Raw genomic sequence first — 15,433 nt, 5'->3', positions numbered from 1 at the left:
ATGGATAGCTGCAGCTCTGTCATCCACTACTACTATACACTCCATCAAAAACCACGGAGGAGGAGGAGAAGGATATAAGGTGGAGGAGGAGTAGAAGAAAGAAGAAAGAGGAGAAGAAAGAAGCAGGAACAGGAAGAGAAGAAGAAGAACAGAGGAAGAAAGAAGGAAGAGGAAATAAGGAGGGACAGGAAGAGAAGAAGAAAGAAAGAAAGAGGAAAAGGATGAGAAGAAGAAGAACTGAGGAAGAGAAGAAGAAGATATGAGGAGTAGAGGGAAAAGAAGAAAGAAGGAGGAGAAGAAGAAAAAGTAGGAAGAGTATATGAAGAAGGAAGAGGAACAGGAGGAGGAGATGATGATGAATAAGAAGGAGTAAGGAGAAAGGAGGAAGACGGAATGAGAAATAGGAAGTCGAGGAAGAAGAAGAAGAAGAAGAAAGGAGTCACTTAAGGACTCACCATTTGGACAGCAGGTCTCCCCACGTCTCCAGAATCTTCTCAGCGCACTCTTTAGACACATCTCCAGAACCGCTCAGCAGTGGCTCGTCGTTATCTGAGAGAGGGAAAGAGGAAAACTGACCAGTGTTCTAGACCCGTCTCCAGCCGAGCAATTTCACACAACAAAACAACAAAATCCTCCCAGTCAATATACAATAACAAAAAACATAAGGACTGAACAAATTCCGTCTCAAATCAAGCTGTTTATAACAGAGACGTTTAACCAACGTTCATCAGCTAGACTGAAAAACGCTCTACAGCTAAAACTGAGAGAAAAGCAACAGAAACAAGAAACAGTGTGAGAGAAAGAGAGGGAAAAACAGACAAATGAAAAGAATGAGAGGAAATTTCAGAAAAAGTAGCACGACGGTGGAAATAAGGAGACAGAATAAAGTAATAATAATAATAATAATAACAATAATGTTTCATTTACAAAGTGATCGTTTTTGTGTTTTTTACTCTTGTGGAGAAGAACGAGAAGGACAAAAAGAAGGAGGAAGGGGGAAGAACGAGAAGGAGGAGAATGATCAGCAGGAGGAGAAAAATAAGAATGAGGAAAAGAATAAAAATGAGGGAAAAATGAGAAGGAGGAGGAGAATGAGCAGAACAAGAAGGAGGAGGAGAATGAGCAGAACAAGAAGGAGGAGGAGAATGAGAAGAACAAGAAGGAGGAGGAGAATGAGCAGAACAAGGAGAAGAAGAACGAGGAGGAGAATGAGTAGAAGAACGAGGAGGAGAATGAGGAGAAGAACGAGGAGGAGGAGAATGAGAAGAACAAGGAGAAGAAGAACGAGGAGGAGGAGAATGAGGAGAAGAACGAGAAGAAGAAGTAAAGTGAGGAATAACAGAACACAGTGCAGAGTAATTAAAGCAGACAGAGTTTGTAATTTGTGTCTGGTTGGTTTTTTCAGTCCCTGATGATTTATCCGGTGTGTGTAAAGAGGGAAACGTCTGCGTGTGTGTGTGTTTGGAGATGGAGAATAATTTATTATTACAGTAAGACGTACTCGTGTACACAAAGGAACCGAATAATTACGTCTCGGATCAGTCCATAAGCCGGGCTTCAGTCATGTTTTGTTAATATACTGGGGGGGGGGGTTGGGGGGGGGTGCTGGGTTTAGTGGGGAGGCTGGTCAATGATGGCAATGATGTGATGTCATGATCATGTGACCAGGAAAGACGACTTGATCCCATATTTAAACTCACCTTCCTCCTCGTCATCCTCAGGAGGCGAGGGCGCCATGGAACCGTGTGAAGCGGAGGGCAGGATGCCGGGACTCGCCGTCGTTTTCTTCTTCTCTCTCTCGGTCTCGCTCTCCAAACTCATGACCTCGTACAGCGTGTCCGTGTTACTCTTCCTCTCCAGCTACAACACACACACACACACACACACACACGAACCCTCAAACACACTTATTTACAAAAACGAAAATACTGATATTTAGTGCTGTTTGACGTTTATGTTTACGTTTATTCACCTGTCGCAGTTTTAAGTAGAAGGTCTCAGTGTAGCTGCGCTTGCTAAAAGGCCAGAAGAGCCGGTCAGTGGGAGGACACACCCTCACACGCGTCTCCAACAGGAAGCGCACCGGCTCCTCCACCTCCGTGATCACTAGATCCACCGCTGTCGTCATGTACATGAACTTATCTACTCTCACACACACACACACACACACACACACACACGACATTATTAACTTCTTTAAGATGCATTTATCTGAAGCAGTTAGCTCTGAACATGTGACCGGTGAGTGTTATGGAGTCATAAAATCTAAGAGCCAATCATATTCCTTTATGCAAATACAGGCCATGGAACATTATTCTAATCTGCATATTAATAGAATCTGATTTTCTAACACAATTATTTCTATGAGTTTGGAAAAACCACAGGTTTAACATGAATCTGTTCATTTCATCATTATAAGTAAGTGTGTGTGTGTGTGTGTGTGTGTGTGTGTGTGTGTGTGTGTGTGTGTGTGAGAGAGAGACACCTTTAGGCGTCTCCTCATTGACAGCCTGAAATTGAGGAGTGTTGGGATTCCAGCTCCCTGTAATGATGTAAGATTTACCATCTGAACTCTTCCCCATCGACTCCTACAGAGAAAAGGAGATTTAATAAAAAGAAGAAATGGAGGGAGGAAGACATGAAGACAATGATGAGAATACAGATAAGGACAAGGAGGGAGAGGGGAAAGAGTTAATGTACAGGGGAAAGAAAAGATAGAGAGAGAGAGAGCACGCATGGGCAGGAAAAGGTAAAATAGAGAGAAAAGTGTGTGAGAAAGAGAGAATGTGAGTGAGTGAGTGAGTGAGTGAGAGAGAGAGAGTGGGTGTGTGTGAGTAAGAGAGAGAGAGAGAGTGTGAGTGAGTGAGTGAGAGAGAGAGAGAGAGCGAGGAAGAATGTGAGTGAGTGAGAGAGAGGAAGAATGTGAGAGAGTGAGAGAGTGAGAGAGAGAGAGTGGGTGTGTGTGAGTGAGAGAGAAAGAGAGTGTGAGTGAGTGAGTGAGAGAGAGAGAGTGAGAGAATGTGAGTGAGTGAGAGAGAGAGGAAGAATGTGAGTGAGTGAGAGAGAGAGTGAGAGAGAGAGTGGGTGTGTGTGAGTGAGAGAGAGAGTGTGAGTGAGTGAGTGAGTGAGTGAGAGAGAGAGAGTGAGAGAATGTGAGTGAGTGAGAGAGAGAGGAAGAATGTGAGTGAGTGAGAGAGAGAGTGAGAGAGAGAGTGGGTGTGTGTGAGTGAGTGAGTGAGAGAGAGAGTGGGTGTGTGTGAGTGAGTGAGTGAGAGAGAGCGAGAGTGTGAGTGAGTGAGTGAGAGAGCGAGAGTGTGAGAGAGAGAGAATGTGAGTGAGTGAGTGAGTGAGAGAGCGAGAGTGTGAGAGAGAGAGAGGACTGAATATAATAGCGTGCCTATAATAACCTACCAGGTCTAGCAAGTGCATGTCACTGTTCCTCACATTCTTCCCTGGACTTAAGAGAAGACCAAAACACCTGCGTACACACACACACACACACACACACACACACAGAGAAGCAGGAATAAAAGAATGAGGAGAAGAATGCGAAGGAGGAGCAGAATGAAGAGAAGAACAAGTAGAAGTGTAAGAAGAAGGAGGAGAATGAGAGGAGGAAGAGAAGGAGGAGAATGAGAATAAGACGAATGAGGGGGAGAAGAAGGAGAAGTAGGAGGAGGAGGAGAATGAGGATTAGAAGGTGAAGGAGGAGGAGAATGAGAAGGAGGAGGAGAATGAGAGGAGGAGGAGAATGAGAAGAATGAGAATGAGGAGGAGGATAAGGAGGAGAATGAAGAATGAGAATGAGAAGTAGAACACACACACACACACACACACACACACACACACACACACCATAATTACAAACTAAACAGTATTTTTCACAATTTATAAATTCTATTACATTTTCAACATACACATTCCCGTAACTCCCTCACTATTCCAGCCCTCATGTTTTTACAGTCCGGGCTGGAAAAAGTATGTGCACCCCACGTATAATACCCGGCCCAACCAAATCTGTCATTTTCACTAGCTGCTAATCAGACTTGCTAACCGTAAGGTGATCGTTCGTGTCTAAAAACTGTCTCGGTTCCTCAATAGTTCTGGAAGTTTCTTGCCTGGACAGCATCTTCCGATCAAGCCACAACATCTAAAAATCGCCGAAGGTCTTGTCTTGCCAAGATTTATTAAACGTCACGTGACAGTCCGCAATCCCTGAAAAATATCTAGAAGATATCTTGATATAAAATATTTCCCCCTCAGTGATGGGAAGCAAATCAGCCCCCATGTTAGTAAAACATTACACACTCAAATATTCAACTGCATTCAAATATTAATGGATTTTGAAAGCCCTGGTTCTCACACTCACACACACACACACACACACACACTTTCCATCCCCTTACTTTATCAGAGAACATTCTGCTTTACTGTTAATACATATGAACGACACACAGCTGTCTTTAATCTAACAGAACTAAGATGGAGGAAAAAATCCCTCCGTCACGCGTTCGCTTCTTCAGGGAGGATTGTGAAAACAGGAACACATTAAACACTGTGTGATTATCATGACTGAAGGAAACGGAGCTGATCGACAGGAGAACATTCGCACGAGACCAACCTCTCGATGGCCAGCTCTTTGTTAGACGTCTGTTGGACGTAGATGACGATCTTCTTGTCCATCCCAGGACGAAGCTTGAAGCTCTGTCGGTCCTTGTCCTTCGACACGGCACTGTTTAAAAAACAAATAAATAAATAAATAAGTTTGAGATTTGTTTTAATGAAATATATACGTACACGCAACCGAAACATTTGGTGTACGCTTCATAGATGGGACCAAATCATGATATAATTAATGAATTATATCATTAATGTGCTTTTTCATGTAAATTTCGGTCGAGATCGGGTGGTCGTTGAGGGGTTCGAGTACATCCGGGACAAAGCGCTAACACTGGAGACTCCTTTCCGTAAAGGTTAAATACACTTCTCCTTACAGAGAAAGGAACGTCTTAATACGTTATGGTTTCTATAGTAACAGCTCATTTACAGGGACTCGTACACAGAGTACAAGTCCCTGTAAATGAGCTGTTACTATAGAAACCATAACGTATTAAGACGCCAGAGCTGCTATTATAGAAAATTAATCGCCGCCTTCTGACGAATCAGAATCCAGAACGCTACAGTGTCGTGGTGTAAGATAAGATATTAATAATGAAAAAGTTACATTTCTGATTATCTCTACGGACTATTTGTTTTCCTTTACTTCTGATACTATTTGTTTTGTTTTTGTTCACCAACCCCCCCTCGCATTTTTCACTCAATTATGTTTTTTGTACTTAACCGTAAGTAAACACTCTCCCTAAACACTCCGATATCTTTTCATCTCTTTCTCCGGCTCTGCGAAAGGTCACTATTTTCTGGTTTAAAGCGTGTGAAAGATCTTCTCCCGAATTCCCACTGAGCCTTAAATCGGCTGCTTGAGAATTTGTTTGAACGTTTCATGGCTTAAATAAAGAGATAAAATAAAGTAAAATAAAGTCGTCAGGCACCTTAACGAGACTCCAGTTGAAATAAATCAACTAGAGCATATCAACGGGGACGCAAACTTTCGAGCGATTTCGGGACTGCTGACTCAGTTGCACTGCAGTGACGGTTTGAAAGGTTTGAGATTCTTTATTTCACTTTACTGGAAGTCCACATGGACTCACTCAGAGTCTGTCAAACTCACACTCACACACACTCACACACACACACACACACACACACATCTGTGTTGCCACACGGTGTAAGCAGCACAGCATGGTGCTGAGGTACAGCCTAAAAATAAGCTTCTTTTCCCAGCTCAGTGATGATGTTGCTGTTTCGGTAGGAAAGTCTGTCTCCATCTTTCAGTCAAAAGCTGAGCTGGTGCTTTACTGCTGATGAACCCCCCCCCCCCACACACACACACACACACACACACACACACAGAAAAAACTCTATAGTTTAAGTATGATCACGAAGAAGATCTTTCTATTAGAATTTACAATGCAGCATCTTCCTTTAGACTCTCCATCATATCTCCATCAATACTTTTCTTTGAATTAATATCAATAAGATCTGAATTCGTCTCCTGGCTCTTTGGTTCGTCTGGACACGGTAAACTCTTCATTGAAGAACATTCTGAAAAGTCTACGGAAAAAAAAACGGACAGGGAATTTACTTCTTTAACCAACGCCTCTGTTTTAGTAGACGTCCATGTCGAGCTCTAAATACGTCGGGTTTTTGTCAGCCATTTTGTTTTTAGTAGTGATGCAAACAATCAGTGCGTTGACATGGACAACGATAATCCGGTATGAACCCGATTAAGACGATACTCTGATTAAGAAACTAGCATGTAAACAGCGATTATCGATGACCTTAATAAACACAAATGGAACTAAGGCATGTGGAGTACTCCTGTATTAGTCGCATTATGGATGTGCGTTACAGACATGTACACGCCTTAATCACACTGTTAACGTCGTGTGGGGGTTTTCACCGCATTGTGCGACAGGACACGTACACACGCGGCAGCGCTCGACCGTTTTACGGCAAACAAGAGAGCACGGCTGCGTCCCAAACCGCGTACTCACCTGCTATATAGTAGGAGAAATACATGTATTTGGGACGCAGCCCACGGCTTCAAGCAGTCGTCTATTAGCACGTACAGCATGAGAAATAATTAACCGCTCTTGAAGCTTTCATAAAATTAAAAAGAAAATCACCCAAAACTGTATACGGTCCCATAACGAAGACCAACTGTACGTCGATACGTGAAATTCTGGAGGGAACGATGGACAGCGTGGCGCGGTGACGTAATGACCTGTGGTGTTAATCGCTCTACGTTCTATAACACGTAACACCTGAACATGACAGGAGTATTCTAAAGCGACTCATGTGAACACCTTAATCAGAATATTGTCTTATTCAGAATAAGGTCCATGATTAGATTACTGCTGTGCGTGTAAACGTAGTCAGTGATGATTTAAAAACGTTTCTGAGGCTTTTTGTTACGGTTCACACTACAGCCAATCAGAGGGTCTTATTTAAGAAGCGTAACAATTTGAAAGGTTTTTTTTTTTTTTTCCTTCTTCTTCTTCTTTTTATCAGCTTTTGTTTTTTGCCGTTCTAAAACGCCACGAGTGACAGGTAGTGAGATGAAGCAGAGTCACTGCTACCATCGTTAATTAAATAAATCAAAACGTTACCGACAAATCCTAAAGCGTAAACGCCTCTGTCCCGAAGATGCTCGAAAAATGTATTAATTAACTGAGTTGCAGCTTTACCTCTGACTGTTACAGAGCACCGACACTGGAGACTCCTTCCATACATGTTAAATAAACATCTCCTTACTCAAAACTTCACCATCTTAACGTCGCCAACTTACAAGGCGCTAATGACAAAGATCTCTCAAACAATCACACACACACACACACACACACACACACACACACACACACACACACACACACACACACACACACAGGGGATTTCTGTCCTGCGAGTGTAAAGAAGCTCTTAATGGGGAAAAGTCAGCGCAGGATATGAGGGAGATAAATTAGAGGAAGCACTTGTCTGTACTTTTATGAGAGTACGAGGCCAAAAGAAGGAAAACTGAAAGAAAGAGAACGGCTCTTCTCTTCTATTTTTATCGTTCCATCAGAACAAGACGCATGACTTCCGAGAGCGCATGAAGTTATAAATATATACTTAAAAAAAAAAAAAAAAAAAAAAAGAGAGAGGGCGAACTCAGTTAAAGCAGTGAAGGGAAAGTTCAGGGATGAAGCCATAGGACTAGAAGAGAGCACTGTTATTTACATTCTGTAGGTGAAAGACCCATTCGTTATAAAATATAAGTGCGGTAGGTGCTCTCGTTCATTTATAAAGATATCTGTAAGCGTTTAGAACCTTTAGAAGTCATTGTGTGTGCTTTAATTTGAATATTTAATCAGTATACAGTGCCAGTGAATTGGGGTATGAGATATTGACTCGATATCTTTTCCCGTATTAACAGCACACCCTAACGTGTTTTATTCCTTACTTATATATTGTACATCACGAAAACGTCTTTCCTGAGGATGACTGTCCAAAAAAAAAGTGAGTACAGAAGTCTCAGATTATCCTTCTTTCTACCTGATTATGAAACATCGTCAATTATTAATCATTTGGTTTTGGCAGAAATTTAATTTTATAATTATAAATATAAATTTACATACACTTAGTTCGTTTTGGTGAGCTTTTTTTTTACACTTGAATTGACGTTGTTCACCTGAAGGTGCCCTTCCCATCATCCTCTTTGATCTCCAGACTGACTGTGAAGGTGAAAACGTCGCTGTCCGGCGTGAGGGGCGGAGCCTGAGCCGAGAGCGACGCCTTATTGGCCGACCGCCGAAAGGCTGTGGCGAAGCTGTAGAGTATTCTGCTGACCTGTATTGGCGCGAACACACACACACACACACACACACACACACACACACACACACGTGATGATTCATAGCTTTAAAGCATGACGTGCTGTACCGCAGGCCGTTCGTCTCATTTTCAGTCATTAACAGGCTCGTTAGCGATGATGTCGGTGTAGTGAGATGAGTCTAATGGCCCTGGAGTTGTCTACATGACTGAGCTGTTACCTCTCTCTCTCTCTCTCTCACTCACGTTTGTAACTCTATATTAACTAATTCTATATTTTATCATTTCTATATTTTGTTTATGTGATTTTCTTTATACTGTTCTTTACACATACATTCTCTTAACCATGTACGGCACTTTGGTCCATTTTTGTTGCTTTGAATGTGCTTTGTAAATAACATTTATTTAACTCTTTCCTTTACTTCCTCACCAAAACAATACCAAGGCTAAATATAAAATCACACGACCATAATAAATAAATAAATAAATAGATAGATAGATAAGTAAATAATGATCATCATACTGCTTATGGAAAAAACATAGGCTTCATTTGTATTGACCATATTTGTATGTGTTTTATTTTTCAGGGTATTTTTATGTGAATTATTTATATTCTACTGCTATTAATTCAAGGAGCAGAAATTTTTCACAAGTGTTTAACTGGACTATTATTTTAATACTGTTTTTATACACTATTTTAGTGAATATTTTATTTTATTATTATTATATTCTTTGTGACACTTATTATATTAAACACATTTTTATTATTTGCCTATCAAGTATTTTATTTTTTGTAATTTATTCATTTCTGTTTGTTTTTTAACTTTAAGTAAGCTGCATTTAATTATTTACTTTTCATTCATTCATTCCCTTCCAGTGGGTTCCCATTTTAAACGGCACACACTGCTGTTACTCACCTTACTTTCTGTGTGTGTGTGTGTGTGTGTGTGTGTGTGTGTGTGTGTGTGAGAATGCTAACTGTACCATCATTCTGAATCTACACTCAGAGTTCAGGACTAATTTTTAAGACAGATGTGCACTTGTTGGCCTGCACTGTAAGAGTGAAGGAGAAATATCTTGAGCGCCTCCTAGTGGACACACAATAAAACTGCAGAAAGCTCCCTGAGCTGTGACAGTGCAAAATGACCATAAAATATCAATATCCTGATCAATTGTGTCACAATACTCTTCTGTGGGATGCTGCAGGTATCAAGGTTTTTTTAAAATATTTTTATTTTATTGTTACAAACAAAGGAACTTGGAAGCAGCTGATTTGATGTTAACGTTTTTAATCCTGCCCTTACAGTTATTTGTGTGTGTGTGTGTGTGTGTGTGTGTGTGTGTGTGTCTCACCGCTTCTTGGATCTCGCAGCGGAAGACGTGGATACGGAAGATCTCGGCGTTGTAGTGGCTCTCTGTGAAGGCGAAACAGTCGCTCTCTGGTGTCCCGTCATGACCCCGAACACAGAACAGGATCTTATAGATGGGGTAGTTAGAGATCTCGGTCCCGCTCTGAGGGTCCAACAACCTGAGAGAGAGAGAGAGAGAGAGAGAGAGAGAGAGAGAGAGAGAGAGAGAGACTGTAAACACATACCGTCATGCTAATAAGGCTTAATGAATTCAATTGAACTGAAGGGGGAGAGGGTAAGAGAGAGAGAGAAAGAAAGAAAGAAAGAAAGAAAGAAAGAAAGAGAGAGAGAGAGAAGGAGAGAGAAAAAGACAACAAAGAAAGAGAGACAAAGAAAAAGAGGCAGAGAGAGACAGATTGAGACAGATGAAAGGGGGAAAGAGAGAGAGATAGAGATGGAGAAAAAGAGACAGAAAGGCAGGGGGAGACAGAAAAAGAAAAACGACAGACACAAAGAAAAAAGAAACAGAGAGAGAGAGAGAGAGAGAGAGAGAGAGAGAGAGAGAGAGAGAGAGAGCACCCCAAAAAGGACAAAAATGGGGAGAGAGAGAGCCAAAGAAGAAACAGAGACAGATTGCGAGAAAGACAGAAGGACAGAGAAAGACAGACAGAGAAAAAGAGACTGAGAAAGAGAGACAGGGCAGGGGGGAGACAGAAAAAGAGAAAACAGAGAAAAATAAAACGAGAGAGAGAGAGAGAATGAAAGCGACAGACAGAAAGAAACAGAACCCACAAAAGACAAAAATAGAGACACAGAGAGAATCTCAGTTTAAGTGATCATCAAGTTTAAATCACTTATTTATTTCAATTACACACCCATTTAATGAACATTTCATGAAACTCAGTCCCCTGTTAAACAAATCCATCAATAAAGACAAATAAGACTAGCCGTTCCATTAAGACAAAAGTAATGGCACGCTTATAAAAGGTGGAGGAGTTAGCGCGTGTCCATGGTAGCCGGCACGCTGCGGTGGCCGAGCTGCGTTACTAGAAGATTTAACACGCGCTGCGCTTAGGGAGCGCTCCGTCACTGTCTAGTCGCCATTTCGTTGTTTTCAGAGTTCTGTTTAATGGTTTTGTGGGCCTGGCTAAATGGAAACCAGCTGCGCCTGGTCATTTACAGCTGATTGATATTCAACACGTGAATAAATAACAATCAGCAAAACTTTTATAGATCTGGCAGAGATTCTTACTTCGGTTTGGCCAAGGCTCGCTCTGCGGATGAGTTCGGATACGTCTGATAAAGCAAAGACGCCGTAACGGCGACACTCACAGGGCTCTCAATTGTATTGTTGAGACTGCGTTCGAGTCCAAGTCCAACGCACGCCAGGAGCGCCGGTTTTTATTCCCGGAGATTTTAATCACTGTAAATTAGACACTGCTCTCTCTGGTTACGGACAGTGTGTTAAAGGCTACACGGGAGATAAGAAGGTTTCAGACGAGCGCTACGGGAACATGAAAGAGGCACGCACGTGCAGATCAAGGCCTCCCTTATCGAACTCCGATCACAAGTCTCCGCTGAAGAGACACAACCCTGTGATCAAAAGCGTAAATGTGTGGTCGAATCTCTGAAAGGTTGTTTCCTCTGCACTGGTTGTAACCGTGGTAACGACGGACTACATTAAATATTGCACCGGAATCCGAAAAGGACAGGGTCACCACTTACGCTAAGAACAAAAACACCTACATTGCGAAAGAGATAAAAGACTGTATTAATATAATCAATGATTATTGGTTATATTGAAAAAAAATATAGATTTTATTTTTCTCTGTGTGTACAGCACTTTGTAACCTTTGCTATTTAAATAAAGATATTTATTATTATTAAATGATGTTTTATTGATCAGGAACTATTAATCGAACACTGAGATCAAATCCATAAGCATTTAATCTCCGCTCTTTCCTCCTCCCTGACTCCAAACACGTCACGCCTACACGTCACACAGGTGTAACGTGCAAGTCCCGCCCCCTCTGTCCTTTACCTGACGGTTCCCTCGGATACTCCAGGTACGGAGAGGGTGATGTCAAGCGGCACCTGGCACTGGCTGCGGAGAATGCTCATCATACGCAGTGCCTCCACCTCACTGCGGGGGGCGTTAACCGACGCACAGCCCAGGTACGTCAGCTTACTGAACACCACGCTGTCCTCGTCCAGCAGCGGCGTCCCCGGACTCATCACCGAGCCGTCATCTAGTGGAAAAAACAATCAGTAGCAGCACTTCAGGAAACTTTGCTGAAGTTACTACATCATAAAATATAAGAGCCAATCAGGATCCGGTATGCAAATACAAGTCACGCAACAGCAGTTCACAAGATGAAGGAGGTGTGGTGCATGTTATTTCACAATTAGCACATTTCTAGAATCTTGACGACTTCTTTGTGAACATCTTTTTTTGTTCCTCCTCACTAGTTTGTTTCTTGTGGACGTGTAGCGACGGTTGTACGTGGGCGTGTCTTGTCCAGCATTTTTTTATTCCGATGAGCGGCAGTAAACACACATGCGTTCTAAGACGAACAACTAAACACTACTCAGAAATCGAATCGGTTTTACGCTTCGGTGCTAGCTTCCTTCTCAGATTAGACTAGCAAATGCGAGAAATCGTCGGGACAATCGTTCGGATTTGTCGTTTTACAGCGTCGTGCCTAATTTGCATAAAATCGTTTGTACGTAGGAACCACGACGCAGAAAGGTTCTCTGTTTAACAAACAAACGTAAAGGCTCCTCGCACCCTGTTGAGCTCCATGAACGGGCAGGACTATCTCCAGTTTTGGGGGTGCGGGACAGGGATGACGTGGGGCCGCAGTGGTGGGGTAGCTCAGATCCCCCCCGCCCACGTGGTCCGATCCGGGAGTCACGTCTGCCACCGATGGGTCCATCAGCACATCCTCGAGCTCCCTCTGCAACTGCTGCTCACTGCCGTTCCCCACAATCTACACACACACACAATGTATCATTTAATTTATACTATATTATATATATATATATATATATATATATAAAAAAAATCAACAGCTTCCAAAGTTGTCACACAAACACATACACACAGACTCCACCCAAATTCTCACCGTATATATGACAAATGCAATCAAACCCAAATCTTAGGATTCTTTTCTAATCCGTGTATCCCCTGATGATTAGTTTTTATCCTGTAATTTGTGCTTGATAAACCCCTTATGTGATTTGCCAAAGGTGAGGCACGTAAGAGACGAAAGATCAAAAGTCGAGTCTTTTATCCTGTCTTTGATTACAAACATTTGATGTTTAACACCACTTCCATGGATAATTATGATTCTATAGATTCGGGTGTTTGGGTAAAATATATTAACAGCACAAACTCACACCTATAGACTCCTTTAAAAAATAAAGAGAGACTTCTCTGCAATTCTGTATGAAACTGATTTGGGGGGGGGGGGGGGGGGGGGCTATACCTGAGCTCAGTTTGTGATGTCACTAATTAAGCTTGGACCGATCATGGCTGATATGCAAATTATTTTAAACGTGGTACCTTGAAACATGTAGCCACATTACCTTTATGCTACACTAGCTAGTACCTACGGTAAGCAATAAACAAAACTGGAGTTATCATGTTAGCATTACATCCCGACAAATCTTTCAGCTTGTTTACTAACAGTTAAATAGCAGGCTAGCTAGAGTAGCTAATAGCATGATATTAAGCTATTAGGGATGGCAGCAGGAGGATGTGGGGGTGTTTTCCTAATCAGTTTAACTCTTCTCTAAGTTCTCACCGCTCGCATGAGCTTATATACATGTGGTTTCTACACTGCACACGGAAAGGTACCGCATCACTACATGTAGACTACATGAAACCAGAGCCACCATGAGGTTTTCTGCAGATAGATACACACACGCACGCGCACGCACACACACACACACACACACACAGGGGACTGTGTGTACACACAGACTGCACACATCAGAGGAGCTGCCAAACAAACCCATGAAGACAGCCAACAGCCAATCAGAATCACAGATAGTCAACAATATCACAGGAGGAGCAAGAGCATGAGAAGGAAGGAAGAAGATCGTTCTTTTCCACCAACAAGGTGCTCATTGTGGTGTCTTTGTGAATTTTTTTTTTTTCCCTATCCATTTGCAGTAAACATTTAATATTCGTGAAATAAGTTGGTTCCTGATTTCACTTGCATCGTTAGCCTCCGAAAAGGGTTCTAATGTGGAGGACTAAAAGGTTCTCAGCCTCCTGAAAGGGTTCTCCTTGAAGGACTAAAAAGGTTCTTAGTTTCTTAAAGGGTTCTACTTGGAGCGCTAAAGATTCTTAGGCTCTTAAAAGTGCTCCACTTGAATGACTACAGGTTTTTAGGCTCCTAAAAGGGTTCTACGGTAGATCTCAAGTTTTTGTGATATAAAAAAAAGGAAACCATGTCAGAACCTCTTCGACCTTTATATCTAATAAGTGAAAAACAATAAGAATCGTTGTTTTTTTTCGGGGGCTGGGGTGCCAAAAAATTCAACGTGGGTCTCATCAGACTGTAACACATTACTCCACATGGTTTTGGGAGAGTGTATGTATTTTATATTTATTTTTGGGGTTAAAAAAAAAGGCTTCCGTCTTGCTGCCCTACCCCATAGCCCAGAGATATAACGAATTCGGGAGATTGTTGTCACATGTAGGGAACAACCAGTACGTCCCAGAAATTGCTGCAGTTCTTTTAATGTTGCTGTAGGCCTCTTGGCAGCCTCCCTGTTCAGTTTTCTCCTGATCTTCTCGTCAATTTTAGAGGGACGTCCTGTTCTTAGTAGTGTCACGATCATGCCACATTTTCTCCGCTTGTTGATTATTGTCTTTCCAGTGTTTCATGGCATATCCAATGCCTTGGAAATATTTTTGTAACCGTCTGGTTATTGATATTTCAATAAGTTATAAATAACAGTGTGATCCAGTACCTGCTTTGGTTTTCCAGGTGGATGTTACCCAGAAGATGTCAGGAAAATCCTAAAGGAACAGCTGGACTTTATTTGAGGTTAATCAGTCACTTTAATCGACTGCAGATGTACACTAAATAGTATTTAACATGAGGTTGAACGTGATTGGTTGATTCTGAACACAGCCACATTCCCAATTATAGAAGGGTGTGCACACTTATCCAAGCAGATTATTGTATTAAAATAAATAAATAAATAAATAAATAAATAAATTTAATTCCCTAAAATGATTCTTATTGTTTGTCACTTTATTAAAGTTTTATTTATAAAAATTTCACAATAAAAAGGTAGAAAGTTTCGGACACGATTTATCTTGGTCTCCTTTTTTCACGTCACAAAAAAACTGCCGTTTTAACGAGGGGGTGTAGGCTTTTTATATCCATCGTACTTGAATGATGAAAGGTTCTTAGTTTCCTAAAGGGTTCTACTTGGATGACTAAGGGTTCTTAGGCTCCTTAAAAGGGTTCTTCTTGGGAGGTCTAATGGTTTTAGGCTTCTAAAAGTGAAGCGGTAACTCAGTGGTTAAGACGGACTTCTGATCGGAAGGTAGTGAGTTCAAACCCCAGCGCCACCAAGCTGCCACAGCTGGACCCTTGAGCACGGCCCTTAACCCTCAACTGCTCGGCTGTATA

At 41.8% G+C, this 15,433-nt stretch overlaps 1 protein-coding gene across 11 annotated transcripts in view; it reads right to left on the bottom strand.

Annotated features, from left to right (window-relative positions):
• The window catches only part of LOC128620257 (rab GTPase-activating protein 1), a 77,554-nt gene that overhangs the window by 51,188 nt on the left and 10,933 nt on the right, over positions 1-15,433 (bottom strand). For all 11 annotated transcript variants that reach the window (XR_008388105.1, XR_008388106.1, XM_053645076.1 and 8 more), the window contains 10 exons: positions 12,568-12,769; positions 11,821-12,028; positions 9,784-9,958; positions 8,291-8,448; positions 4,622-4,732; positions 3,412-3,478; positions 2,486-2,588; positions 1,973-2,142; positions 1,701-1,860; positions 456-549 (listed from right to left, as the gene is read on the bottom strand). Coding sequence is in view for 9 of the 11 variants with exons in the window: in XM_053645076.1 (XP_053501051.1) it covers positions 456-549; positions 1,701-1,860; positions 1,973-2,142; positions 2,486-2,588; positions 3,412-3,478; positions 4,622-4,732; positions 8,291-8,448; positions 9,784-9,958; positions 11,821-12,028; positions 12,568-12,769 (1,448 nt within the window). In the remaining 2 variants the exon portion in view is untranslated. The remainder of the gene's footprint in view (positions 1-455; positions 550-1,700; positions 1,861-1,972; positions 2,143-2,485; positions 2,589-3,411; positions 3,479-4,621; positions 4,733-8,290; positions 8,449-9,783; positions 9,959-11,820; positions 12,029-12,567; positions 12,770-15,433) is intronic.

Source organism: Ictalurus furcatus, chromosome 16 (assembly GCF_023375685.1).
Source record: "Ictalurus furcatus strain D&B chromosome 16, Billie_1.0, whole genome shotgun sequence".
NCBI lineage: Eukaryota > Metazoa > Chordata > Actinopteri > Siluriformes > Ictaluridae > Ictalurus > Ictalurus furcatus.
Note: the sequence above shows the minus strand (reverse complement) of the source record. Positions and strands in the feature narration are given on the sequence as shown.